This window comes from Mustela putorius, unplaced genomic scaffold (assembly GCF_011764305.1).
Source record: "Mustela putorius furo isolate JIRA1106 unplaced genomic scaffold, ASM1176430v1.1 tig00003962_pilon_pilon_pilon, whole genome shotgun sequence".
NCBI classification, from domain to species: Eukaryota; Metazoa; Chordata; class Mammalia; order Carnivora; family Mustelidae; genus Mustela; species Mustela putorius.
Window position 1 is genome coordinate 4522733 of NW_025422106.1, and position 26690 is coordinate 4549422.

At 59.1% G+C, this 26690-nt stretch overlaps 1 protein-coding gene across 31 annotated transcripts in view; it reads left to right on the forward strand.

The window, feature by feature from the left end:
* The window catches only part of CACNA1G (calcium voltage-gated channel subunit alpha1 G), a 62485-nt gene that overhangs the window by 20670 nt on the left and 15125 nt on the right, over positions 1–26690 (forward strand). For 5 of the 31 annotated variants that reach the window (XM_045070076.1, XM_045070096.1, XM_045070082.1 and 2 more), the window contains exons 10-25: positions 8659–8810; positions 9655–9840; positions 9946–10060; positions 10153–10308; positions 14742–14826; positions 14910–15103; positions 16122–16553; positions 17410–17510; positions 17715–17838; positions 19479–19547; positions 19685–19869; positions 20713–20839; positions 22639–22764; positions 23364–23453; positions 24029–24221; positions 26162–26215. In XM_045070076.1, the coding sequence (XP_044926011.1) occupies positions 8659–8810; positions 9655–9840; positions 9946–10060; positions 10153–10308; positions 14742–14826; positions 14910–15103; positions 16122–16553; positions 17410–17510; positions 17715–17838; positions 19479–19547; positions 19685–19869; positions 20713–20839; positions 22639–22764; positions 23364–23453; positions 24029–24221; positions 26162–26215 (2389 nt within the window). Of the gene's footprint in view, positions 1–8658; positions 8811–9654; positions 9841–9945; positions 10061–10152; positions 10309–13171; positions 13241–14741; positions 14827–14906; positions 15104–16121; positions 16554–17409; positions 17511–17714; positions 17839–19478; positions 19548–19684; positions 19870–20712; positions 20840–22638; positions 22765–23363; positions 23454–24028; positions 24243–26161; positions 26216–26690 lie in introns of all 31 variants that reach the window. The other 26 variants (XM_045070068.1, XM_013062625.2, XM_045070072.1 and 23 more) reach the window with 10 other exon arrangements.

Consider the following 26690-nt stretch of genomic DNA (forward strand, 5'->3'; position numbering starts at 1 on the left):
TGCCCTACCCCAGGAAGGTCCATGCTGTCCCTGCCCTCCTGCTTCCCCCACCTCTTGACCCATTGGCTTGTGAGAACTGGCAGGACTGTTTCTCCCAGAAGGACTAGTGAGGAGGACAAGGACAGGACACTGAAGAGGGAGCAAACTTGAAGATGGAGGTGTGATCCGATAGAGGGCAAGCATGTGCATGCCCCATCGGTGAGGAAGCAGAACATGGAGCAAGGAACTTACTGTGATTTAACCATCCCTCTCTCTCACCTTCCTCCCGTCCATCTATCCATCCATCCCACACACATTTCCTGCGCATCGGAGTTGGGAGAACACGTCCTGATTTGTGGTGTTTAGCGCGTTTGCCAATTACTGTGGTGTAAATGCTGTCATCAAGATAGAAACGTGATGTCACTGAATGTGGGGTTGGAAGGAGAAGTGTGCCTATACCAGGCCTAGGATATTGCGTCCTTCCTTTCAGAGAGGTCATCAACAAGTGAACGGTCACATTTACTTGATGCTACTCAAAGGGGTTGTCGGTGTAGTCAGGATCTGACCTGGGGGAGGGGAATTCCAGGAGATCCCCACACAAAATGTGATCTGGGAGTTGAGTCTGAAGGAAGAGTGAGGTGTGGCCAGTGAAGGGTGGGGTGGAGGGCACAATGTGGGGGAGGGTCAGAGGTGCCACCCACCGAACACTGAAACTGAGAGATTTGTAAGGCTCTCCAAATGAGTGGGGCGCTGGATGGGGGCTGGGATGGACAAGTAACAAGAGACCAATTTGGAAAAAAAAATTCAGGGCCAGGTCCTAAGAGGCACAGGAAGGAACGTGGATTTTTTTCCTGAGGGTGATACGTTCCCAAAAGAGGTTTTAAGCAGGTCAGTGATACAAGCAGGTTTGTGTTCTATTGTGTTCTATTGAAAGTCGTCTGGAGCCAAGGAAGGGAGACAGGAGGCAGGGAACCCAAGGAGAAGGATACTGCAGTGGTCCATACAGTGCCTACATCTGTCCCTGGAAGTAGAGGGAAGAGGGCCAGGAGAGCTGGCAGGTGGCTGGGTCTACAGGACTCCACACCAGTTGGAGATGGGGAAGGAAGCAGCCACGATGAGACCAGGTTCCTGCTCAGGGTGGAAGCCCTGGGCCTTGAGCAGATCAGGGCTGCAGGATGTTTGAGACAAGGCATCTGTGGGGTATCCCGGGCCATAACTAGCAGGTTGCTGGAGCTCAGAAGTGAGGATGTCTTTGCCTGGGTCTTCTCTGGGGCCAGGCTGCTCCAGAAGGAACATTGTGGGTATGGGGAGAGGGTCCTGGGGACACAGGAGCTTCCTAATCACCCCCTTCCTGGCTCTGGGGTGCTGAGAGCAGAGGCTAAGTTCATCTTCTAGAAGAGGGACAACAGAGAGAGGTGGAGGAGGGGTACATGGCCCAGCGGTCTCCTGGGCTGAGAGAGAGGGAGGGTCCCAAGTGGACTGCTGCCAAGGCCAGCAGAGGACCAAGCAGGTGATGATTCTGCTCATAGCGCAGACTCTGGACCCATCCTGTCATTCTAGATACATGTCCAGGGAGGGTTTCTATTTTTAAGTGAGTGAGGTCAGCTGTTCAAGGCAGGGGAAGCTGGGGATGGAGTGGGGTGGGGGTTGGAGGAGAATCCAGATGTGGCCAGTCTTACCTTTGAGGGCCCTCACAGACTGCTTTGGGATCCTGCTGAAAACTGGGGACTCTCTCCCCAGAAAACACACAGAGGCATGGACAACTCACATGTGGCCATTGAGGACAAGGGTTTATGGACACCTCCCACCCCAAGCCTAAACCTTGGGCCTTCCAGGAGTTTTTGGCCTCCAGACAGAGGAGCCCTGGCTCAGGCACCAAGGCTGCAGCCAAGCTGGACGTTGGGGGAAGATCCTTCTAGAGCCGCCCTGACCCCAGATTTCCAAAGTCTCTCCAGATGTAGGGGACTAAATGCAAGCTGCTTCAGAGCTGGCTGGCTAAGGGGGCGCTCCATTCTCTCAGACACCCTCTGGCTCTAGGCTCCCCCAGTCCAGCAAACACCACCCCCTAAGCACAGCACGCTAGAATAGAATAACAGAATGGCAGGGGGCGGGGGACGGAGCCAGACGCACCGGAGAAATTTCTAGCTGAAAAGTTCTGCTTCATGGACGATTATGCCAAATGTCTTAAGGGAGGCTTCTGGGGACAGAGAAGAGAGGCTCACACCCAGATGGGGGCTTGAAAGGGCTTTGCAAAGGAGGTGGCTTTTTGGGGGGGGGGCGGCCCTTGAAAGATAGGTGGGACTGGCAGCTGGGGCAAGGGGCAGAGACGTCTCGGTGGAAGGATGAAGGGGAATTCAGGCAGCCTGGCCTGGAAGGGCCCAGGGGGCCATGGGACACTCTGAAGGACAGTCCTTGCCTCCCCCACCCCCACTGGAGGTGTATGAGCTGGAGAGATGGGAGTCTGGCCGTGTTGAAGGAAGCCTGAGATTCCAGTGGGCGCGGGCTGGGGTGAGGGAGGGGCCCAGGGGCTATTTCTGTCCTTCAGATCAGAGGCTGTGAGGGCCCCAAGTATGGTGCTGGTGGAAAGAACCGGGAGTGGGGGCAGTAATCCCATTGGCGGGGTCTGTGGGCCCAGCACCTGCTGTTGGAGGGATGAGGGCCCAGACGAATCCTAGATAAGGCCCAGGTTCCAAGACAGCATTCTGGGGAGCGATGGAGCTGGCCGTCGGGGAAGGGTCAGGTTTGGAAGAGGGGGTGAGAGGGTTTGTTTGGACGCGGGCCATCCGGGGAATGCTATCAGGCAGGCTGGCTCTCCGGGACATTGTTTCGTGTCGTCTGCACTCCAGTGACAGCTGAGGGGTGGGGGTCAGGGAGCTTCGGGGCAAGGGGAGACAGTGGGTCTGACTGAACTCAGGGGGGAAAGGCAGCAGGAGAGGAACCCTAGATGGGCAGGAGGTGGCGCACCCCCAGGGTCGGGGAAATCAGGGGCACTGGTAGGTGGGGGGCTTGGAAGAAAGTCTGAAGAGAGCTGGGGTGCTGGGCTCTGGAGCTGGGGGGGAGGCCTGAGCCTGCACTCCCAGTGGGGGGGTGGTCTCCGCTCTGAGGCCAGGAAAGGAGATTGGAGGAGTGAGGGAAAGAGGGGTAAGTGATGGACAGGCCCCAGGGCCGGGGGCCCAGGGCAGTGGGGTGTGTGTGGAGGGAGATGGAGGTGCAGGTGGAGGAGGGGAGGAGAGAGGAGGCTGCAGGTCACGGAAGTGTTTGCGGGGTGGGCCGGGGAGCCCCCTGCAGTAGGGCCCGGGGAGAGGGGATAGGGACAGGGTTGGGGGGTGCAGGGAGAGGAGGAGGGTCCGGAGCAGCTCCAGCTGGGGAGAGGTCGAGCCCCCGCAGCAGAGGGTGGTAAGGGAAGGTGGCTCGCTGCCGTGAGACCCCCAGCTGGCTGTGCCCCATCCAGTCACAGGCTCGTGACAGAGCAATACTCAGCCATTCCTCAGCCGCCGCGGAGGTGGTGGGGGGGGGATTGACGTCCCCCCACCCCGAGGTCTGGGGCATGAGGGCAGCCTCACCGCACCCCGTGGTGGTGCACCGTGGGCTCCGCCCAGACGTGGTTCTGGGAGGGGAGGGGTGGGGGTTCCAGCTCCAGGGGTTGAGGTCGCAAGGGCTTCAGGCTGGCCGACTCCAGGCTGAGTGAGCACTGGGGATGCCCTGGGCCTACTCTGCTTGTGTGTTTACTTGAGGTGGCTTTGAAGAGCTGGCAGGAGATTGTGGGGGGGTGTCGAAGCCACCCCTAGTTAGGGGGCACTGGGGCCCAGGGGACATGAGGGCCTGGAAGGAGATCTGCCTAGAGAGACAGAGTTCGACTCTGGAGAGCTCTGGGGGTGTCCGGAGAGCAAGGCCGTGATCTGTATGGGGGTGTCTGTGGACTTTCCTGGAAAGCACCCACCATCCAGGGGTTTCCTGATTTCCGCTGGAGGAGGAGGAAGAAGGAATAGGTCCCAGTGACCCCTGCCCCCTCATTGAGGTCCTGCCTGGACCTCCCCTTCCGGGTGTGGGGCTGCATCAGGCAGGACTGTCAAAAGCCGAGGTTGGGGGGGGCCGAGGGGAAGTGAACCAGGGAGTCAGCATTGGGGAGCAGAGATTTCCAGGTCAATGGAGCTGTGGGAGCTGAGGCGAGGAGGGTACAGGGGGTGCTTGGGCAGGGCTGGGGTGACCCATACAGGCTTCTGCTCAGCGGTCGCCCGGCTTGTCCGCCCCACTCGCCTTCCCTGAGTACCAGAGCCAGCTCCCAGGCCTCCTGCCTGGACTGCTGCAGTACCCCCCTAATTGGTCTCCATCTTTCCGTGTCTCTGAGCCATCAACATGCTGCCACCACTGCAGCCAGATTAATCTTCTTAATACACTGCTCTGCACATCCCTTCCCTCGCCCTAGAAGCCCCAGTGGCAGTGTCGTGGGCAGAGACAAGTCCAGCCCTGGTGGTGGAACAGAGTCAAGGCCGTCCCGCTTGGGCCCTGCTGGCCTTGCCGGCGTGTCCCCCATGGACCCCTCCCACCCTCTGACCTGGGAGAACCACTGGATCCTTGGTCTCTGTGCATTCCTCGCTCCGCACCTCTGCTCATGCTCCCCTCCGCCGGGGATGCCCTCCGCAGGGTTCTTCTCACTGATGTTGTCCCCAGCTGGGTTTGAGCTCCTGGGGTTCTCCCGGTGTTTGCCCCAGCATGGTGCTTGGTGCAACCTTGCAGGTGTCCTGTCCTGCCACGTGTGAGGCCTGCTTCCACTGTCAGTGCCCATGGAGCTGGCTGAGAGTGGCTCTGGGCTGGGTGTTTTCACAGTCCTTAATTCCTGTGTCCTGTAGAGCAGCCCGGCCATGAGGTAAGGCTGCTCTGCTTAGCAGAAGAGGCAACTGGGGATCAGAGAGGTTAAGGGAATTGCCCAAGGTCACACAGGTAGAGAGGCTCAGAGTTGGCAGGCCACCCACACTCTGGTTTAACCCCACACTGTGATTGCCAGTGTGCTGTACATAGTGGGCCCATTACGGGTTAGTTGTTGGAGGTGTGATGGGTTTCAGGGGAGTCCTGATGCTGGGAAGTCTGGAACAGTTTATAGGGGACAGGCTGAGGGGAGAGGGAGTGTTGGGAGACAGGGGGTTTACGATTAGCAACCTCCCAGAGAAGAGCTTGGGTCCTCCTGGGGTGGGGGGTAGGAGTAAGCTCAGGCTGCCTGGTCTCATCTTCCTAAAGCCCCCACAGGTCCTTGATGTCCATGAACAGAAGGGAGGATACGGTCCAGACCTGAGAAGGGACTTGCTGGCAGCAGGGGAGAGTTCGGGAGGGGGCGGCTGATGGACCGCACAGCTGACGGCCCAGTGTGCAGTTGCACATGTTCTGGGGGGAGGGGGAGGTATTGTGGGAAGATGCAGGGGAACATGCCAGCATCCCTTGCACTGTACCTTCCTAAGCCAGCTCTTCAGGTCACCACACCTCTCGGAGCCTCAGTTTACCTGGCTGTCTTTAAGGCCTGGAGGAAATGAAATCCTGGGAGGGAGGAATCAGCCAGTGCAGAGCCTTGGGAGGGGACTAGCAGAAGTTGGCTCCCTCCCCTCCCCTTTACTGCTGCAGTGGTTGTGATCATGGCTCTGGTCCCTGGGGCAACCGTGTTGCTAAGATTGTGTCTCTGTGTCCTGGTCCTGCTTTTGCAGAACATTCCCAGCCTCCAATTTAGTAACTTGGGCAGACCTGTCTTGGGGAGGAGAGCCTTTTCCCATGGATTATGAGGGGATACCGGAGCCCTGGGAGGACATGGGCATGGCCCTGAGGTGTGCGCAGGGAGCGTGCGCAAGAGATGGAGGGCAGGCTGAGGGACAGCGCCTGGTTCTTCTTTCCTTCTGCCGTTCCAGTCCCAAAGCTGTCTGGAGGGTTGCGGTGGGGACTCCAGCCTTTGCTGCCGTCCCCTTAACTGGGACCGAAGATGCGGGCCTTGGGGGAGCCCTGTGCTCATCTTTCTGACCAGGTTCCTGCTCGGTGTGCAGGTGTCCATGGGCCAAGAGCCATTAGGCACAGACAGTTGTGACCCCCCTGGATGATATCAGGAAAGGCCGGAAATACCCCCTCCACATGCCCAGTGCTGGGTGTGCTTTTAAGAGTCACTGATAGAGTCAATTCGAGATACCAAATGCTCCTGTGCTTTCAGCTACTTTTTTTAAAAAACATTTTATTAATTTTTCTTTTGGTCCCCCCTTTCCGAGGCATCGTTTGTGTGCTGTAAAATTCACCCATTGTACAGGCACCTCGGCTGTGTTTTCAGATCAACTTGTTCTTTCTTGATACATCTAAGTTCACGTGAAATGTAATTTTATATACTTCGGAGGGCACCTTGTGAATTCCATCCCTCCGTGGGTCGGGATTCACACGCCCCTTGCCGTCAGCAGGGGTGGGTTTGAATCTCAACTGCCCAGTATTATCAGGGTCAGAATGAGCTGGGATTGGGGCCCACTCCCTGGTTGTTTCTGCCCTGTGACTCTGAATCAGTCATTCAATAGCGCTTGACCTTTCTGGTCGTCTGTAAAGCGAGGGTGCCGGGGCCACCGTGTGGGTGGCGTGAGGCAAGACACAGGGTGAGCCTTGGAACCTGCCCCCCTCAACAGCGTCGTACCTGTGTGGTCTGTGCTTATCACCTTTATCTAATGCAAGGATGGACAGCTGGGCAGGTGGCACAGTGACAGGGAGGCAGGATCGCTGACCACGGTCCCCTGGCAGATGGCACTTGGCAGCCCAAGTGGAGATCTGCTTCATCAGGAGGGGTCTGAGCCCTGAGCTCCTGCTGCCCTGACAGTAACCCTTCCCCATCACCCACACTGTGCTATGCTGGGGGGACCCAAAGTCCTATCTCTCTGTGCCCCACACACTAGGTCAGGGGACAGTGCCCTCTCCAGCCCCCACTTGCAGTCTGGGGAGCAAGGATTGGCTCGAAATCTGCCAGACCCATGGGCTCCTTGCCACACTGGCCCCCACAGCTGGCTCTCAGCCCTGCATGCTGACCCTGGTTCTGCCCTCCAGGGCTGCCTCTGGAAAGAATCCAAGCACAGGCTGAGAGTGTCTCTCCTTTGGAGTAGCTACTGACCCCCAAACACTCCTCACCTGTCCATCAGAAGGCCCTACCTACCAGGACTCCCCTACTCAGACTGGCCCCATAAAGTCAGGCCATTAGGATACATTTGGTGGCTCCCTGGCCTGGCTCCATGCTTGGGTGACCTCCCTGGGCAGCCCGCCAGGTGAGACAGCTGGGTCAGCAGGGAGAGATGGCCGATGGACCAAGGGCTTCATCTGCTTATTTATTTTAATTTGAACTTCTTAAGCTGATTTGAAACTTGGGCTTTTGGGGGATCGAGACCTATAAGGTAGATAATGGGCTCCACTGAGCCAACCAGGTCTCCTCTCGCATCTCCAACCCTCAGACCAGCCCTGCACCCCTCTCCCTGGAGACACCCCACATACCCTTCAGAGTCCCTTTCAAGCGCTGCCTCCTGACCACAGCTTTCCCAGCGTGTTCCTCCCTCACCGTCTCTCCCCTAGGCTCTTGGATTCACAGTCTGGATAATTTATTTTGGCATCTAAGAATCTCAGGCCACTTGTAGTTATTCGGCTATTTTGTGCACAACCTGTTTCCAGCGAGACTCTGGGCTCCGGGAGGCAGGAAGCATAGTGGGCGTGTTTCTGCAGTTCCTTTAATATCTGAGGCACTGCTAGGCATACAGTAGGCACTTCATATTAACAGAAGGAGGGGGGCGAGGTAACTAGTGAGCTGGAATAGCAGACATGTGTCGTTTCTGATGAGCACTCTAGGATGCATCTCTGGTCCCAAGATCAGACTGTGGGTAGAAGCACAGAAGGGATGACCACCAGTGTTTTACATTTGGGCGGAGAGGTGGAAAATCTTGCTGGGGGTCACACAGTGAGTGGACAGGGTACAGGCTGGGAATTAATGAGATGTCCAAGTCTCAGGTGGCAGCTCCCGGTGCCTCCTTGTCTATGACAACCCTCCTGTGACTCTCCCTTCTGCCCATCAGCATGTTTGCACACACATGCGTGCGTCTGTGTGCCTGCATGTTCACGTGTTTGTGAGCACACGTGTATTTGTGTGTGGACCATGTGGGGCTGTGCAGTGTATGCATGTGTCTGGAAGGAAGCAGCGTAGCCAACAGTTGTCCAGGAGAAGGCTGCCAAGTCCGCAGAGTAATCGTAGAGCACATGTGACTTTGAGTGTGGCTGTGTGTTTGTGTAGGCATATGGGGCCTTGGCAATCACCCTCTGACATCGGCCAGCGTCCCTGTGCTGCTGGTCCTGGCCTGACAGGCTGGTAGGACAGCATGGGAAGAGACGGGTCTCGGGGGTCCTAGCGGGAGGTGGGCACAACTTACAGCTCAGCCCTATGGTCCCGGGATCTGAGACCCAGACCTGGGATTTTGTGTGGTGGCTGTCCGTGAATGCATTTCATCATGGACATTTTGGGGGAGGGTCCCCCCTGGAGCCTGAGTGTCCCCCACCACCGTGGCCCCCCTGCTCACCCACCCAGCTCCAGCGTGCTACTCCTATGGCTCCTCTCCCAGTGGCCCGGTGCTAGGGAGGACAGGAATGAGGGGCTCGGGGATAAGCGCCGGCTGCTTCATTCCCCGCCCTGCCCTACAGCCCGAGGAGCTGACCAACGCTCTGGAAATCAGCAACATCGTCTTCACCAGCCTCTTTGCCCTGGAGATGCTGCTGAAGCTGCTGGTGTACGGTCCCTTTGGCTACATCAAGAACCCCTACAACATCTTTGATGGTGTCATTGTTGTCATCAGGTAGGACCGCCCCTCCACTGCCGCTCATCTAGAGGAATGCCCATGGGGCAAGAAGCCATGCAACCTGTTCCTCTGCATGGCTTCTGAGGGTCTGGAGTCAGTCCCCCTCCCCCCGCACCAACCCACAGGCAGGCAGCCGGGCTCGGATCCAGACTCTTATCCGCTCCCCTCTGCTCTGTAGAAGGATCATGGGACTTGTGTGCACGACCAGCCTCTCTCGGCCCTACCTTGCTCAGGCTGAACTTGGCCTCGAGTCTCCTTTGACCAGACCCCTGTCTGGTCTCCACTCTCCTCTCTCCACTTCTTGCCCTTGACCCCATGCAGGCCCCAGGGTGAGTGAGGACTGGGGAGCTGGCTTTGCGGAGTAGTTGAAGGAGGTGTGAGGCCGGGCCAGCTGTCCCTGCTTGCAAAGTGCTTGGAAACCATCTCAGACCCCCGCCACTTGCTGTAGGGTTTCTAAGACCCTGAGAAAGTGCTCTGTCCCCCTTGGTCCCGGGATCAGGAGAGCTGTCTTATTGCTTTCTGGAATTGGCTTTTGATTTTGTTAGGAGAGAACAAAGCAACCATTCCGTAACCAGAGGCCACGGCCTTGGCTGGAATTTGAGAAAGGGCTCTCAGCGGCCCCGGGTGTGTGATCTCGGGCCTGAGGGTGGAGAGGGCTGGAGCTGTCTCCTCTTTCCCTCTCAGGGGCTCCTGTCTGGGGGTCCAGGGGCCCACCTGGGCCCCCCTGGGCTCACGCCGCATGGGCCTGTCCGGGCCCTCCAACACTGCCAGGCCCTCTCTGAGGGAGGGGCAGGGGGAAGGGAGAGCACGCGGGAGCTCAGGCTCCCTGCCCTCCTTACAGCGTGTGGGAGATCGTGGGCCAGCAGGGGGGTGGCCTGTCGGTGCTGCGGACCTTCCGCCTGATGCGGGTGCTGAAGCTGGTGCGCTTCCTGCCGGCACTGCAGCGGCAGCTTGTGGTGCTCATGAAGACCATGGACAACGTGGCCACCTTCTGCATGCTGCTCATGCTTTTCATCTTCATCTTCAGGTGAGGGCAGGTGCGGCGCCCGTGCTGGCGGCGGGGAAGGCCTGAGGGGCGGGGGGAGGGGACGCTGCTGCCCTGACCCCCATCTCGTGGCTCCTGTGTCTTCAGCATCCTGGGCATGCATCTCTTCGGCTGCAAGTTTGCATCTGAGCGGGATGGGGACACGCTGCCGGACCGGAAGAATTTTGACTCCCTGCTCTGGGCCATCGTCACTGTCTTTCAGGTGCCAGGGTAACCAGGCAGGGCTGGACAGGGTTGGGGGGATGGGGGCGGTGCCCCTGGGCAAGGACACTGAGCCCCAGCCCCTGCCTGCAGATCCTGACCCAGGAGGACTGGAACAAGGTGCTCTACAACGGCATGGCCTCCACGTCGTCCTGGGCTGCCCTTTATTTCATTGCCCTCATGACCTTCGGCAACTATGTGCTCTTCAATCTGCTCGTCGCCATTCTGGTAGAGGGCTTCCAGGCGGAGGTAACCCCCTGCCTGCAGCCGTCAGCTGCGGGAGCCTGGGAGGTCTCGTAGAAAATGCCCATCGGGCTGGGCGTTGGGGTGGGAGTGGAGGGCTAGGGTGGAAGGCTCCAGGTCTCCGGCAACCCCTTGGCCCCAGGGAGACAGGGTGGTAGTGGGGGACACCCCGGGCCCAGGTCAGCTGCTGACTTCAGCTGGGCTCCAGCATCAAAGTTGGCTAGACCCTTCCCCGGGGAGCTGGGGAAGTTGGCCGAGGGTACGGCTGGATCCCAAGCATGGATGCTCTTGGGGACATCTGGAGGGGATCCATCTGAGCCGAGGGGTGGGGGGAAGCGTGCGTGCAAGTCATCTGAGCTCTAGCTGAGCTGATGAAGATGCCACCAGGGCCCGGGCAGGGCTAAGCTGCCCAGGGTGAGAAATGAGCCCAATTAGCTGCAGGCATGGCAGAGATGAGCGTCCTATTTCCAGCCCAGGCTCCGTCACCTTCGTCACAGGCGGCGTCATCAATTAATATTGATTTGCATTGATCCTGCCCTTGCTGTGCCCGGGCTCAGCTTCTGCCCAAAGGGCTGCGTGCCGTTTCTCTCCCTCGGCTCTGCCCCTCTCCCCCGAGCTCCGGGCTGGCCCAGCCCAGCCTCTAGGCATCTTTCCCAGGCAGGTTGACCCAACCTAGAAATGCTCCAGGTTGGGCGTAGAAAAGCTCTTGGTCCAGTTCTCTCCGGGTGACCCGGATGGAAACTCCCGCTGCGGCCTGGTCTATAAATACTCGGCACACGGTGGAAAAACAAAAATCTATTTTCCGACTCTTTCCCAGCCTGGCGAGGGCGGGCCACTCCCCGTAGGCCGGCTGGGCTGGGGGGACGCGGGTACATCTGGCCCATGCCGGCCCTCTCCTGCTGCCAGCCGCGCGGGTTCTGTAGTGATCCGGGATGGCATTTCCTCCCGCAGGGTGACAGTGAGGACAGCTGGGGGGCGGCGCAGCCTGCTTGTGGGGATGGCTGGGCCTCTTTGTGGGGAGGCCCAAGGCATGCACTTGGGGGTTCCCTGGGGCCTGGAAAGTTAAGGGGTGCCACCGTACTCCCCTAAGAACCAGGATCTCTGTGGACGCCCCCTGCTCTCAGCCATAGCCCTCGGCCTGTGGCAAGAGGAGCCGAGAGGGGACAGGGGTCCTGCAGCCCCTTCCAACACATCATTCCTGATGGCTAAGATATCCTCAGGAAAATTCCTAAGGAACTCCATAGGGGGCATGGAAAACACCCGGAGCCTACTTCCCTCCTCTCTTCTGGCCTGGAGGTGCCCAGAGCAGACAGCCCCCTCCCCACCACCACCCCTTTCAGCAAACACCTTGTTAAATGGAGTGCTGAGGAGCCAGGGGCCTGCCTGGTTGCTAGGCAGCAGTGAAAGTGCTGCTGGGGATGCAGGCAGGTCATTCTGGCCCTGTTTGGAGCCTGTCACTATCCCAGCCTGAGGTAGGCAGGGTCGGGCCTGGGGCCACAGCCTCCTCAACCAGCCAAGCACAGATGTCTGTAGGGGAGGGTCCCACTCAGGGCTTGGTGCTTCAGGTCTGGAGTGGGATGGAGAAAGGAGGCCCAGATCCACCCTCCTCTGGGGGATGGGGGTTGGGGGAAGCAGTGGCATGGTGCTGGGGTACCCACAGGAGGGGCTGGCCCACCGGCCCGCTGTCCTGCATGCGGCAGGCCAGCACCTCGATGGGGAAGGAAAGGCCCAGTCACTCAATGCCAGTGACGTGGATGCCTCCAGAAACACCTGCCCTCTCGTGTATGAGTTTCAGGGGGTTGCACATGGCACTTTGAGGCAGCCCCACAATCTGGCAGGAGAGGCTGCTTTTTTGCTATTGTGATGGTCAGCTTTTTTACAAATGAGGCAACCCACCTCGGTGGAGGAAGTGGCTGCCCCCGTTTTGTGGGGGCATCGCTAGCAGGAGGGCTCAAGGATAGCCCCCGGTTGGCCTTGCCACCTGGCTAATAGGTAAGAGGGAGGAGCCCCAGAGGGCTGGGCTGGCTCCGCTGATGATTGCCTGACTTGTGGGGGGCAGTGCCCTGAATGCCTGTATATTCATCATCCACACACTTAATTAAATGAACAGGCGGCAGGCCCTGTGTGAGGCCATTAATTGATATTAAACAACATCATAGCTGTCATCCCAGTGTTACTTGTCACATTCTATCCCAGTGGGAGCAGCTGGACCCGGTCTGATTTGGAGGGACACAGGCTGGGCGTGTGGGAGTGGGGAAGCCCGTTCCAACAACCAGCCTTCAGCCTCCTCCCAGCCTCTGCCTCCGTCCTCTCCTCCTTCCCAGCCTGTCTGCCCATTCCCCAAGCCCCCTGCCAGTGGGGGGGCCAGCGAAAGGCTAGCTGGAGACTCAGGTGTGAGGCCCAGATGTACCTCTTACTCTCTGCGTGCCTTGGGGCAGTTGTCTTAGCTTCTCCAAACCTCAGGTGTTGTCCCTAAGGGGACATTGGTGGTACTCCTTTCCCGTCTTGTGAGAGGCTAGCTGGTGGCATTAATAAGGTAGTTTCGGGAGGGCTGACACGCCCTCAGTGAGTGGTAGCTGTCGTTATTAGGATTATCGGGGGGCTCAGTCTCCTTCCCTGCCCTTTCCCCCATCCTCCTGGCCTCTGCCCTCACCCTTCAGATTCATTCTGGCCCGAGGGCCTGTGGTTGAATTCTCGAAGGCCCTTCTGTCCCCTTTCTCCTCCTCCCCTACCCATGGTGTCTCGTCCCCCTCCCACCCCCGCCTGGTTTGCACCACCCTTTTCTTCATCCTCTTTCGACACTGCTGATGTCTGAAAGCCTGAGCGCCTGTGACCAGCGCCTGTCCCCTGCCTCCCCGTCTCCCTGTAGGAAATCAGCAAACGGGAAGATGCGAGTGGACAGTTAAGCTGTATTCAGCTGCCTGTCGACTCCCAGGGGGTAGGTACGCGATCACGAGTCGGCATGCCCCCCTTCCCCGTGCCCTGTGCCCCCTCCACTCTGCCTCCGCGTCTCTGTGGTCGTGTTCACGCTCAGCTGCTGTGCAACTGTGGTAGCTGTGGTGGTCATTGGTGTCGTGAGGTTTGCTTCGATTTTAAGTCCCTTCCCCCCGCCCCCCTCCCTGAGTGGACATTGAGAGGAGGAGTCTCTTTGCCTCTGCCCCCATCGACCTGCAAAGGGCACCGTTCCCGTCCCCTGCTGGACCGGTGGAGGGGCGGGAGAAGGAAGGGACTTAGAATCGTCTGTGTGCACGTGTGGGGGACACCGCGTGTGTGTGCCTACGCTTGAGGTCCCCAAGGAGTCCACGTCCTTGGGTCTCTGTGGACTCGGGATCCGTGGCCGCAGACCGTGTTCCCCCATCTCTCTCCTCTCCCCCTTGACTTGAGCCCCTATTGGAGACCCCCACAAGCTGCCTCAGCTCAGGACAAGTCTTTGGAGGATGTGAGGGTGGAGGTGCTTCTTGCTGGAAGGTACCAGAATTTTAAATCCACTTCCTAGTCTCTGGCCCCCTGACCGCCTGGAAGGCCCGGCAGGTGTTCCTGGACACGTTCTGGCGCCCATGCCGAGCCTTTGCTCCACCAGTTTCCTGCACAGGCGTGGGAACTGCGGTCTGGAGCCAGGATCCCCGCGGGACCCCACGGTGCTGTGTATCCTGAGCAGCCCCCCGGAGATCCCGCTCGATAATTAGAGGCCTCGTTAGGGATGTAAACCAAGTTAATGAAAATGATCCCCTGAGATGCCAATTACGCAATATTTATGTCCTTATCACAAGTAGCAATCAAGTATTTCTTAATAACTTCTTAAGGAGAAGTGCGTAATTACGAGGGAACCTACTGACCTGCTAAGAAGGAAAAACTGCCCCAGAGACAGGGACGGAGGTACAAATGGGGCCAGGGGAAGGGGTGGGGTCTTGGGGAAGACAAGGGGACGAAGCAGAGGGTCTGCAGTGGCCTCCTTGGGCTGAGCTGCTCTGTCTGGGGGTCTTTCAATCGCCTTCTCGGGTCCTCAGGTCTGAGGCCCGGGGTAGGGCAGCCATGGAAGGAAAGCAGAGGCTCAAATTGGAATTTAGGCTCTAGTGACCATTTCACTTAGGTCCCTAGCTCCCTCTGGCCTCTGCACCCACCTGCCGGCTCACTCTCCCTTCTCCCCTCAGCCCTTCCTGGAGCCAGTCCCAGCCAGGCTGGTTGTGTCGCGGGCTCTGGGATGAGCCGTGGCCTTCTCTGAGGTGTGGCTGGTGGGAGGCAGGGGGGTTGGGGGCCCTGGGGAGCTCTGGGCCCCATACCTGCGTGGTCTGGCCTGTGCCAGTGCATGTCTCGTGCCGTGGTTGCTGGTTCCCGTAGCCTGTATGTGGTGTGTGCGTGTGGAGATAGGGAGACCTGAGTCCCTCCCACTAAGTTCTGCCCGGCTGCGGCCCTAACGGCCCACTGCTCCCCCACCCTAGGGAGACGCCACCAAGTCTGAGTCGGAGCCTGATTTCTTCTCACCCAGCTTGGATGGCAATGGGGACAGGAAGAAGCGCTTGGCCTGTGAGTATTTCTCCTGGGGGAGCCGTCCCCGGCCCTGGCCAGGCCTCGGGTGGTCTCAGGTCTCACCCTCTCTCCCCCAGCAGTGGTGTCCCTGGGGGATCCCCCAGAGCTGCGGAGGAACCTGCTGCCCCCTCTTATCATCCACACGGCTGCCACACCCATGTCACTCCCCAAGAGTTCGAGCACCGGCCTGGCAGAGGTGCCGGGCCCCGCCTCCCGCCGCACCAGCAGCAGCGGGTCTGCTGAGCCTGGGGCAGCCCACGAGATGAAGTCACCGGTACGGGGTGCCTGTGGATGCTGGGAAGTGGGAGATGCGCAGACGTCAGGAGGGAACAGAGGAGGGAAGCAGATGGGCCTGAGGGCATGGCCTCTGAGCCCCAGGCTGGACAACCCCCAGGGAGGTCAGTAGGGCTGGTAAAGCAGACAAGTAGAGCTCTGGTCTCGGGGTCAGAAGAGCCATGTTCTAATCCTACTCTTCAGTCCCTTAACTCAGTGACCTTGTGTGAGACTCAGCCTCTGAGTTCTGTTTTGGAAGGGGAGGGTGGTCCTTATCTTCTTAATATCCCATCGTAAGAATAGCAAACCCCACTGACTCTGGACCAGGCACTGTTCTTATTTTAAGATTTAATTTATTTATTTAACAGAGAAAGACAGCGAGAGAGGAAATACAAGCAGGGGGAGTGGGAGAGGGAAAAGCAAGCTTCCTGCTAAGCAGGGAGCCCGATGCGGGACTTGATCCCAAGACCCTGGGGTCATGACCTGAGCCAAAGGCAGATGCTTAACAACTGAGCCAGCCAGGCGCCCTGGACCAGGCACTGTTCTAAGACACTGCTCATAAACATTCTAAATGCATTGAATCCTCATCGCAAGCCGATGATGAAGGTATCTTCATTATCCCCATTTTAGAGAGGCAATCTTAGTCTCAGGTGGCCAAACTGATTTGTGGGACGCCCTGTGTCCTGTGAGCCGGTGACAGCCAGCCCTTTCATCCAGGAGCAGACGTCAGGGCCCATGCTCCTGCCGTCTCTTTATACTGCCAGTCAGCTAAATAAGGAATAGGTCTCAGTGTCATATCTCATGTACAGACGAGGAACGGAGGCACAGAGAGGTTTAGTAACTTGCCAAAGGTCACACAGCTAGTTGAACTAAGTAATATGAAACCAGGGCTCTTCTTTACACTTCGATACCTGGTGTGATGCCAGGGAGGCTCTCAGGAGACAGCGCGCATGGGAGGGGGTGCAGGGCTGGGAGGTCTTGGTGGTGACCACCCTCTTCTTGACCCCCCCACCCACCAGCCGAGTGCCCGCAGCTCTCCACACAGCCCCTGGAGTGCAGCCAGCAGCTGGACCAGCAGGCGCTCCAGCCGGAACAGCTTGGGCCGCGCTCCCAGCCTGAAGCGGAGGAGCCCGAGCGGGGAGCGGAGGTCCCTGTTGTCGGGAGAGGGCCGAGAGAGCCAGGATGAAGAGGAGAGCTCTGAAGAGGAGAGGACCAGCCCGGCGGGCAGTGACCGGCGCCATGGGGGGTCCCTGGAGCGGGAGGCCAAGAACTCCTTTGACCTGCCGGACACGCTGCGGGTGCCCGCGCTGCATCGCACAGCCAGCGGCCGCAGCTCAGCCTCTGAGCACCAGGACTGCAATGGCAAGTCGGCCTCGGGGCGCCTGGCCCGGGCCCTGCGGCCCGACGACCCCCCACTGGACGGGGATGATGGCGATGACGAGGGCAACCTGGTGAGCCCCCCCTGGGCACAGTGACCTCTCACCCCTGACATTGAGCGAGGGGAGCTAGACAAGCCTGTCCCCGTTCTGTGGAATTCAAGGAGTTGCTGTCATACCCTCTCATGCCCCAGGGATCTCAAGGGGGGCCAGCTCTGAAGCTGAGCACCGAGCAGCCCCTTCCCTCCCGACGCCCGCCCCACCGAGCCCCAGATCCTCGTCATCTGCGGGGCTGGTGGATATGGATGGTTTCGGGCAGATGCGTATGAATCTTTCATGGCCCTCCCCCTGTGACTCAGAAATACCCATCACTCATCTCTCCAAACCCATGCCCTCCCCATCCTCCTCTCCCATCTTGACCTCATCACCAGCCTTGACTTCACCCCCGCCCTAACCCATTCACCCCTCCTTGGGCCCCTCACCACCATCTCTGACTCCAGGGGTGGGGCACAGGGACCTAGGACCTCAGGGTTAGCCCATGAGGAGAAGGGGCCAGTGCTCCTGGTCCCAGGTGTGTCTTTGAACAGACAGCTGTGATGGGGACAATGTTTGATAATTGATACGGCTTCCAAGCCCCGTGAGGAAGGAAAAAAGGAGGCCAGGCAGGTGGGGCCGGGCTGGGGACAGAGAGGATAAGAGCAGAGAGGCTGGGAGACGGGGTGCGGGGCAAGAGGGGGGAGATTACCGAAGTGAGCGATGCTCAGGGGATGAGACGGAGCTGAGAGGAAGATGGGGGTCTTAGGAATAAAGGAAGAGAAGGATGGCAGAGGCTGGACAGCCAGCGAGCGCCGCGGAACTGCTGACGAGCAGGGCAGGCTCGGGGAGCTTGGGGGCCTGGTCGTGCACACAAGTCCCGTGATCCTTCTAACAGAGCAGAGGGGAGCGGATAAGAGTCTGGATCCGAGCCCGGCTGCCTGCCTGCTGCCGTGAGCGAGACTCCTGGTCAGCATACATCTTCCCTCCTCAGTCAAGGTGAGCAGGGGGTCCCTGACCTCTCCTCCTGGGGGGTGAGCCCATGACCCCGTCTCGGGGATGCCAGAAGTGTCCTCTGACCTAGGGGCAAGTGAGAGAGGGGTCCCGGGCTGGGAGGGCCCAGGAGGGGGAAGGGCTGCAGGGCAAGGCCACTTACCGTCATCTTGCTCACCTCCTGCCTAGCATTTGCCTGTCTTCCAGCAGGTTCCGCCTCCTATGTCACCGAATCATCACCCACAAGATGTTCGACCATGTGGTCCTTGTCATCATCTTCCTCAACTGCATCACCATTGCCATGGAGCGTCCCAAGATCGACCCCCACAGTGCTGTGAGTCACCAAAGACTAAACCCGGGGGCTGTGGAGTGCCTGCTTGGTGCCGGTCCCCTCCTGGGTTAGCGCTCAGAGAGCCAGCAGGGTGGGCCAGGAGGCCCAGACAGACGTGGAGGGAGGGAGCCAGGAGTCTCCTGTAGTTCTCCCTGACACCTGGCAACCTGGGCTGGCTCCCGTGTCCATCTCCTGCCTCTGCCTCTGTTTCCCTACTGTTCTGTAGCAGCCCAGCTTGGGGGGGGGGGTGTGCCCTTCTCCTTACCTGGGTGAAAAGTGAGCCCCATTGCCTCCTGGCTATTTGCAGACAGCACGTGCTCAGGATCCAGAGACCTGGGGGGCCCAGGTGTGGGTCAGCGAGTGTTGGAGTGATGCACACAGCAAGAGAGGCCCCACTGGGGCTGAGTGGTCTTGCTTCCCCTGCTCCCTTGCAGAGGGTCTGGGTTTCACCTTTGACTTCTGTGCTGATTGGGGGAGACGTCCTGCTTGGCCTACCCCACAGGCCATGGAGAGTTGGGGAGAGGGGGGTGCGCTTTGCTCCTCTTGGTCCTGCCAGGTCACAAACAAGTAGGTTTTCAGGCGCAGCTGGTTCTAAACACTGTGTCTCCCCAGCCGGGCATCATAGGCCCCTACCCCAGACCGTGTTTGCCCCTTACAGCGTCTTGCCCCACTTGCCCAGAGTGACCCCCCACCCCTCCTCACTGTGCCCCCACACGGCCCTTCAGATTTCTGGGTTCCTGGGCTTCTAGTCTCCAGAGGGTAGGCTCCAGCTGGGTCAGGGTGGGGATGGAGGAACCTTTTTGAGTGGAGGGCCAGCCTGGTAATAGGTGGGGGAAGGGACCCATAGCACTGGAGCTTTTGTGGGTTGGAGCAAGGGTGGCTGGTCACACAGCCCCTCTGTCTGCCACCTGCCCCAGGCCTTGCTGCAGGGCCCTCTGCCTCTGTCACCATATCTCACCCCCCATCTCCCCCTTGGCCCCTCTATCTCTGGCTCTGCCGCTAACCCGCATCTCTCTTTCCCTTCCCCCGTTTCTCTCTTTGACACTCACACTCTGCCTGCTGCGTCTCCAGTCCTCCCCACCCCTCTCCTGGCCACCGAGGGATGGACTCCGCCTGCAGACTTCAGGGGACCGGGTCACCTTCTTTCCTGCCCTGCCCCCACCCATGCCTCCATAAATACGTTGCCAACAGAGGTCCAGGCTGTAGTCAAGCTCCTTGCTGGCCCTGTGGCTCCATTTCTGGGCCACACAGCGGGAAAGCAAGTGCGGGGAGAAGGGAGGAGAGTAGGAGGAGGGGGTCAGAGATCAAGGTAAACCCTGCTCCAGTTCTGAGGGTTTCTGAAATACAGGACTCAGATGACAGTACTGGTTGGGGGAATGTTTCTCCCTCCAGGCCATTTGGGGGACAGGAAGCAGCACTGTTCAGACTGTCCACAGAGCTGCGAGTCAGGGGGCCTGGCACTGGCTGTGTGTGTGAGAGACAGAGAGGTCTGGGGACAGGAGGTCGCCTGCCTTGTTAGGAAAGGTGGGGGTCACTTTCCTGAGTCAAATGTTGGAGGCAGTTCCTGGCTTCTGTCTGCAGGGCAGCCCTGGCTTACGGAAGGGGGGTCCTAGTGGGTGACACGTGCCTGCTGTCTCTTGCAGGAACGCATCTTCCTGACCCTTTCCAATTACATCTTTACTGCAGTCTTTCTGGCAGAGATGACCGTGAAGGTAATAGGGGGTCGGTGTTACTTTGGGGCTCTCTGGTTTCTGGGGTGAAAGGGGTTGGAGAGATTGATCCCAATAGGAGGACAGAGCTGGGGACTTAAGGGAGGCGGCGGCAACAGTGATGCCGCGGGCGTCCCCAGGTGGTAGCGCTGGGCTGGTGCTTCGGGGAGCAGGCGTACCTGCGTAGCAGCTGGAACGTTCTCGACGGGCTGCTGGTGCTCATCTCCATCATCGACATCCTGGTGTCCATGGTCTCCGACAGCGGCACCAAGATCCTGGGCATGTTGAGGGTCCTACGGCTGCTGCGAACCCTGCGCCCACTCAGGTGCGTCCCCGGCCGAGCGCCCTCCTTAGGGACAGCTCCAACAAGCCAGCAGTAGAGCAAGATCCCCACGAGCCCCTGCTTCCTGACAGCGACCCCTACAGGGAACCCTGGCATCGCTTGGCTTGAACCGTGGCCCCAGGGGTTTCCCTCCTTGAGCATGCTCCCACCGTCACTGTCCCCACAGGACAGTCTGCTCGAGGCTGCCATGTCCCGGCCTTGGGCAGGCCCCAATATAAGAGGCCGCAGGCAGGGCCCTCCTAGCCTTTAGCTGAAGCTCTCCCTTGGGTGTCACTGTTGGGAGTGGGGGGGAGTGACCGTCCTCCCTGGGGAGGTGACAGACTCCTCTCCCTACCCTCACACACCTCTCAGGGACCACCCACCAGCTAATCCTGCTAGCGGAGAATCTGCTGTCCCAAAATCACCCTCCACCCCACTGCCCACTCCCATGTCAGGACTTTCCATGGATGAGGACAATACCAGCTGACTAGTGCCAACCACCTCCCACCACCACCCCCTCCTTGCCTGCACCCTCTATGCCTCCTATAGGTCAGCCTCCCTATCCCCACAACACACTGCATCCCTGGGTCCACCTCTCTCAAGCTGATTTCCCACCCCAGCCCACCAGATCATACTTTGACATCTGGGAGTGGAGGAGAGTGGTGGGGGAGGTAGGGGTGAGATTTGGAGAGATTGGGGTGGGAGTATCCTGCATGGGGAGCCCAGAAAGCCAGAGTCCAGGATGGGAACCAGTGAGCCCAGATGGGTGGTGAGGGCAGCAGGGCAAGGGACCAGGGAGCTTCCGAGCTGAGAGAAGCCCTCTTTTTCCCCTCTGTCCCTCCCCAGGGTCATCAGCCGGGCCCAGGGTCTGAAGCTGGTAGTGGAAACGCTGATGTCCTCCCTGAAACCCATCGGCAACATCGTGGTCATCTGTTGTGCCTTCTTCATCATTTTTGGCATCCTGGGGGTGCAGGTTTGTGGGGGCCTGGGGGCCGGGTGGGAGTGAAAACCTGACTTGTGGCTTTCCTCTTGGGCCTTGGATGCTGAGGCTCCAGCTGCTGCTGCTGTCTTGATTCCAGAAAGGAATAAGCAGGGACACTTCCCTTGAGGCCCTAGGCCTCAGTCCCCTTTACCTCCTGGGCGTTTTGCAGAAAACTCAGAGCCTAGAAGAGGTTCCCAAAGGGGACAAGGGCCTCAGAGAGGCTGCTGACCCGTGGCGGCTGCAGACTGTTCTTCCTGCCCCCCTCCCACACCGCGCGCTAGAGGACAGAAGCGGCCCCGGCCCCGTCTGCTCCGGGATCCCTTCCCCTCCCTCCCTGCTCGAGCTGAGTGGGCTGCAGGCCAGAGCTGGGGATCCAGGGCCCAGACAGCTGGGCCAGGTTAGCGGCAAGCTGGCGGGCAGGAGGGTGCAGACCCCAGACGAGGCAGGAAATGGGGGCTGCTGGGGAAACTGGGCCTCTGGCCCAGGGAGGAAACTGATTTGGGAGGGAAAAAAAAGATCAGGAGCTGCCTGCAGGTCTCAGCAGGCGCCCGGGGAGCCCCTCGCCCCAGCCTTCCAGAACCCCCTGGCTGCAGCTGTTTTGGCTTCAGGGCAGACGGCCCGCTGTCTGGGCGGCGGGGTAGCTCCTGGGTGGCTACTGCCCCTCCCATGCCTGTCCGTTGGCTTCCTGGAGTGTCCTCTTTGCCCAGGGCAGAGGGCTGTTCCTGGTTTGCTAGAATTCTCCAGCCGCAGGGACCAGGCTGGGGTACATTTGCCAAACCTGTGTGGAGCTTCTTGGCATAGTCAGCGCCCCTTCCCCCTCCTCACGTCCAAATGGCTTGAATGAGCAGAGGGAGCCATTGGGAGCCCAGTCCTGGGCTTTTCCAGTAGACTTTGGTCCATCCTCGGTGGGTTGCCGAGGCCTCCTGGTCCTCCCGGCCCCCTATTCCCTTCCCCACCCACAGTTATAGCCTGGCGTGTTATGAAAGGAGGGGGAGCGTTCCCATCAGAAATACCTGAATCCGGGGTACCTGGGTGGCTCAGTGGGTTAAAGCCTCTTCCTTCAGCTCAGGTCATGATTCCAGGGTCCTGGGATCAAGCCCCACATTGGGCTCTCTGCTCAGCAGGGAGCCTGCTTCCTCCCCTCTCTCTGCCTGCCTCTCTGCCTACTTGTAATCTCTGTCTGTCAAATAAATAAATAAAATCTTAAAAAAAAAAAGAAAGAAAGAAATACCTGAATTCGAGGCCCCTTTCTGCCACCTACTGGTTATTCATCCTTAGTTAAGTGTGAATTTACTTCCCTGAGCCTCCGTTTTCCTCATCTGTAAAGTGGAGTCGATAATCCCTGGCCTGCCACACCATTAAACCAAGTCATTTGGCCCCTCCCCCAGAGTGGGGGTGGGGTGGGCCCAAGAGTTTGCATTTCTAGCATGTTCCCAGATGATGCCAATGCTGCTGGTCCAGAGACCCCACCCGGAGAGCCAATGGCTTCACCTTTCACAGAAAACCAGTGACAGTTCCTTCCTCCCCAGCACCTGCCCCACTGACCTTCTCTCCTCTAGGGTCTCAGCTCCCAGGAGCCCAGAGGAAGGGGTGCCTGCAGGGGGGTTCCTGTCGGTGTTCCCCTGACTCGCCCGCACACGGGGTCCTCAGTCAGGGTGTGCTGGAGCTCCCAGGCCCCAGGGCTTGTGTGGGAGGGATGGGGCTGGGGAGTTCAGGGCTTCCTGTGGCCACAGCTCACTCAGCTCTGCCTCGTGGGGTGTGTGTGTGTGTGTGTGTGTGTGTGTGTCTAGCTCTTCAAAGGGAAGTTCTTCGTATGCCAAGGTGAGGACACCAGGAACATCACCAACAAATCCGACTGTGCTGAGGCCAGTTACCGGTGGGTCCGGCATAAGTACAACTTCGACAACCTCGGCCAGGTGAGCTCCATGCTCCGAGGTGGGGGTGGGGGTGGCGGTCGCAGGCGTCCAGAGACCACCCGAGTCCACGCGTCATGACGCACGGGACAGCTGACTTGGCAGGGCCCCCGCCTCGTTGGCGGATGTGTGGGTCATCCTGGCATTTCCATGGAAGCTCGTGGGAAGGGCACAACGAGACGATGGATGCTTCTGCTTAGCCTGGGGCAGGACACATTTATACTGTCGAGGCAACCCCTTCTCGTCCACGTTTGCAAATATAGAGCCACGTAGAAAACGAAATTGCTCGTTTACTTTTGCTGGTTTGCTTCCCAGACCCAGCCTGGTTTTGCTTCCTGGATTTCCAGGGCTCTGGTGTCCCTTCCTCCACCTGGCCAAGGTCAAAGGCCTTGATCATCTCCTGGGGCTCCTCTGGCTTCACACCAGCCATAAAGCTCTGGGACAGAGAGTTCTCTAGGGGCCCACAGTGTGACTCAAGCCTGACCTTTGAAAGGCGAGGGTCCCCTGAGCTGCTGCCAGGAGGTGCTCTGGGGACAGGTGGTGGGTCGCTTGGCCACACAGTCTAGGTTTCAGATGGTGTCTCCTTCCTCCCCTCCCCCAAGGCTCTGATGTCCCTGTTCGTGCTGGCCTCAAAGGATGGCTGGGTGGACATCATGTACGACGGGCTGGATGCCGTGGGTGTGGACCAGCAGGTAGGGCCACGGTAGGCAGGATTCACCTTTGGGTTCAGGCCACTCTAGGCATGATGGGGTGTGGGCCCTGGACAGAAAGAGGGAGGCTAATTGACAGAATGCCGTCAAGGAGGCATCACCCTTTACAGCAGAGGCTTTTTGACTGGTAGCCTGCAGGCCAAATCCTGGCATGTTTTGTTGGATTGCAACATGTTTACACTTTTTTGAATAGCGGCAAACATCTAAACATTAGTGGATTTCACATTCAAATCCAGAATTGGGCCCGCTCAGGATTCGTCTAAGGATCTGGGAACGTAGGGCTTGAATTCCTTCAGTGCAGGAGTTACTGGAACAAGGAAGCAGCTGCCCCTTTTGATAGAATACCTACACCTCTCCTTTGCCACAGTCCCCGCCGCTCCCTCCTGCTTAACACCAAAGCCACATCACTCATGTAGATCTCCCACTGGGGCCCTGTAGCTACCCAAGTCTGCAGAGCACATCTTAATGAGCCCAGCCTGTGGGGAATTACCCGAGGCAGCCAGGTCTGATGCCTCCTCGGGCTGATGCCTCCACCTGTCCTTCCTGATCCCCACCAGCCTGTCATGAACCACAACCCTTGGATGCTGCTGTACTTCATCTCGTTCCTGCTCATTGTGGCCTTCTTTGTCCTGAACATGTTTGTGGGCGTGGTGGTGGAGAACTTCCACAAGTGCCGGCAGCACCAGGAGGAGGAGGAGGCTCGGCGGCGGGAGGAGAAGCGTCTACGGAGACTGGAGAAAAAGAGAAGGAGTAAGGAGAAGCAGATGGCTGGTCGGTAGTCTTTCCACATCTCTCTGAGTCGTGCTTGACCTTGGCCTTGTGACTGCAGGGGACCAGGGGCTGGGGAGGGCGGGGGGACCGGGAGAAGGCACTCCCACCCCCCCCCTCTTCACCTCCTTTCCCCTCAAGAGCATGTCAGCCTTTAGAGCACGCATGAAGCAGACTAGTCCAGCCCCATGGGGGAGAGGGAGCGACCCCCACCCTGCGGGGCTCCCCGGGTCTCAGCATCACACTTCTCGGAGGATGCCGGGCAGAAGGTGATGCACGACCCCTCCCAGCTCACCTCGCAGAGGAGCCTCATGGGATTGAGAATCCTGCTGCTTTGGGGCCTGCCTGCGTCCAGACACCCAGGGACTGGCCAACGTGCCAGACTCACCTGCCCCAGGTTTGGGGAGCAAGCACCTTGAACCCGTGCCTGCCTAGGGTCTGTAGTTGCTGAGCAAGACCTCAGCAGAACTTACAAATGGACGATGCGTGAGAGAACCCCAGACTCACTCTCTCTCCCTATCTCCAGCAAAAGCCCCTAGCTTCCTGGCTGTCCTTTTTTTTTTTTTTTTTTTTTTTGCCAAGCCAGGGGTTGGGGGGCATGGAAATCTCTCAGGGCAGGTGTGAGGTTATAGGAACTCTGAGCTCATGACTCTCTGGCCTTAGAACCCTCAGCTCCCTCACCTGGGATCTCCAGCATCTCTCGGTATTGGTTGGAGGAGGCCCTTTCCCGTCCCTGCTCATGCTTTTACACCAGGGGTAGGCCGACACTAAGGGAAAAGACACAGATTCCAGGAAGGATGCGAGAGAAGGAACAGGCGCGGGGGCCCCTTTGTTTCTCAGGGGTGTGTGCACCTGTCTCCCTGTCTTCAGGGTCCCTGTCTCGTACTCAGTAATCTCTGTGACTCTGTCTCAGTCACAACCCACGTCTCACTGAGTATCTTTCTGTGTGGGTTTCTCTAAGACTTTCTGTGCTGTCTCTGTTTGGTCTGCGGGGTTCCCTTCCCTCCACCCTGTCATAAACCTTCTTCCTCACGCCAGTAAGATGTGTGCAGTGCTCTGAGTTTTCCCTTTGGTTTGTTGAAATGTGAGTACCAACAAAGGAGTTTGGGGCTGCTGTGGCCCTCCCTCCGCTCTGCCCCTGGCCCATTTCCTGCTACCGGTGGGGGGCACCTAGAGCACGTGGAGCGAGAGGTGGGTGGGTGGGAAGGGGGCGGGGCTGGGTGATGGAGGGACCAGGCCAGAGCTCCCTGTTGGATGGGAGGACCCATGGCAATGGCGAGGAGATACTGGCCTCTGGGCAGGGGTGGGTGGTGCAGTTCTCCACGTCCCACATCCTCAACGCCCCACATCCTCAACGTCCGTGCCCCATGCCCCCTGCTCAACTCTGGGGTAGGGGCCCCACCTGGGCTATCCCCATGGAGGTCTGAAGCTGAGCAGGGGCACCACCCCCAGCAGCCACGCTCCCACCCCTGCTCCGCCCCGCCCCTCCTTGCCGTCTGCCTTCTCAGCAGCAGGGCCTCTCCAGATGGAACTCTTTTGGCAGGAGGCGCTTCTGGCCCTGCCTGACCAGCTGGCTCCCCTTCTGGGGTCTGGAGCTCTCTCAGGTGCTGCCCCGGCTGAGGCGCGGGTAGGAGTGGACATCTGTTCTGATGACGGGCGGCCTGCCCCTCCCCATACCTCTGTTTCCCCCGCCCCTGTGACCCTGAGGAGCAGGCCCACTGGCTCACCTCCCTCAAATGCCCTGGGGCCAGAGTTTGGAGCCTGACAACCGCTTAGGACCAACCACCTATGCTAGTGCTCCGGGCACCCCGTTCATAGGCTGAGTGAGGGCTGGAGGCGAGGGGGAGCGTGCTGATTAGAGGGGGGCCCCGCCCAGGCCGCCTGGTCCGGCCAGTGACCGATGTCGTGTTTCGTTCTTTTAGATCTAATGCTGGACGATGTAATTGCTTCCGGCAGCAACTCCAGCGCGGCGCCAGGTACTGCGTCTGGGGTTGTGGGTTCCAGGGCGAGGCCCGGGGGCAGTCAGGCCCTACCTGCCCCCAGGCCTGCCTCACGCGTGCCGCGAGGTCCTCTTTGCTCCCTCGTCCTTGGCTCATTGATTCCGTCCTCTTGGGGTGAGGGACAGAGGGTCCCTGGGGCACCGGGCTCTGCGTCAGTCATCCTCTAGGCCTGTGCTACGCCGGACGGGGAGGTGAGGGTCTTGCACGCTCCTTCCTCCCACACCTCCGGGAGGGGACCCTCCTTCTCCTTGCAGGGCTTCCAAGGGCCCAGCTGCCCTGCCCCCTGCTGCCCGTTCCCACTCCTGCTCCTCCCCCCGGGTCACACTGTTCGATTATTAGAGCTGCAAATCTCACCTATCTCCTTTTGTCTGATGGGGAGACTTTGATCCAAGCAAGCAGGAGGAAAGGAGCAGAGAGGGAAAGGATTTGTTTTTAAAATGTAACAATGAAT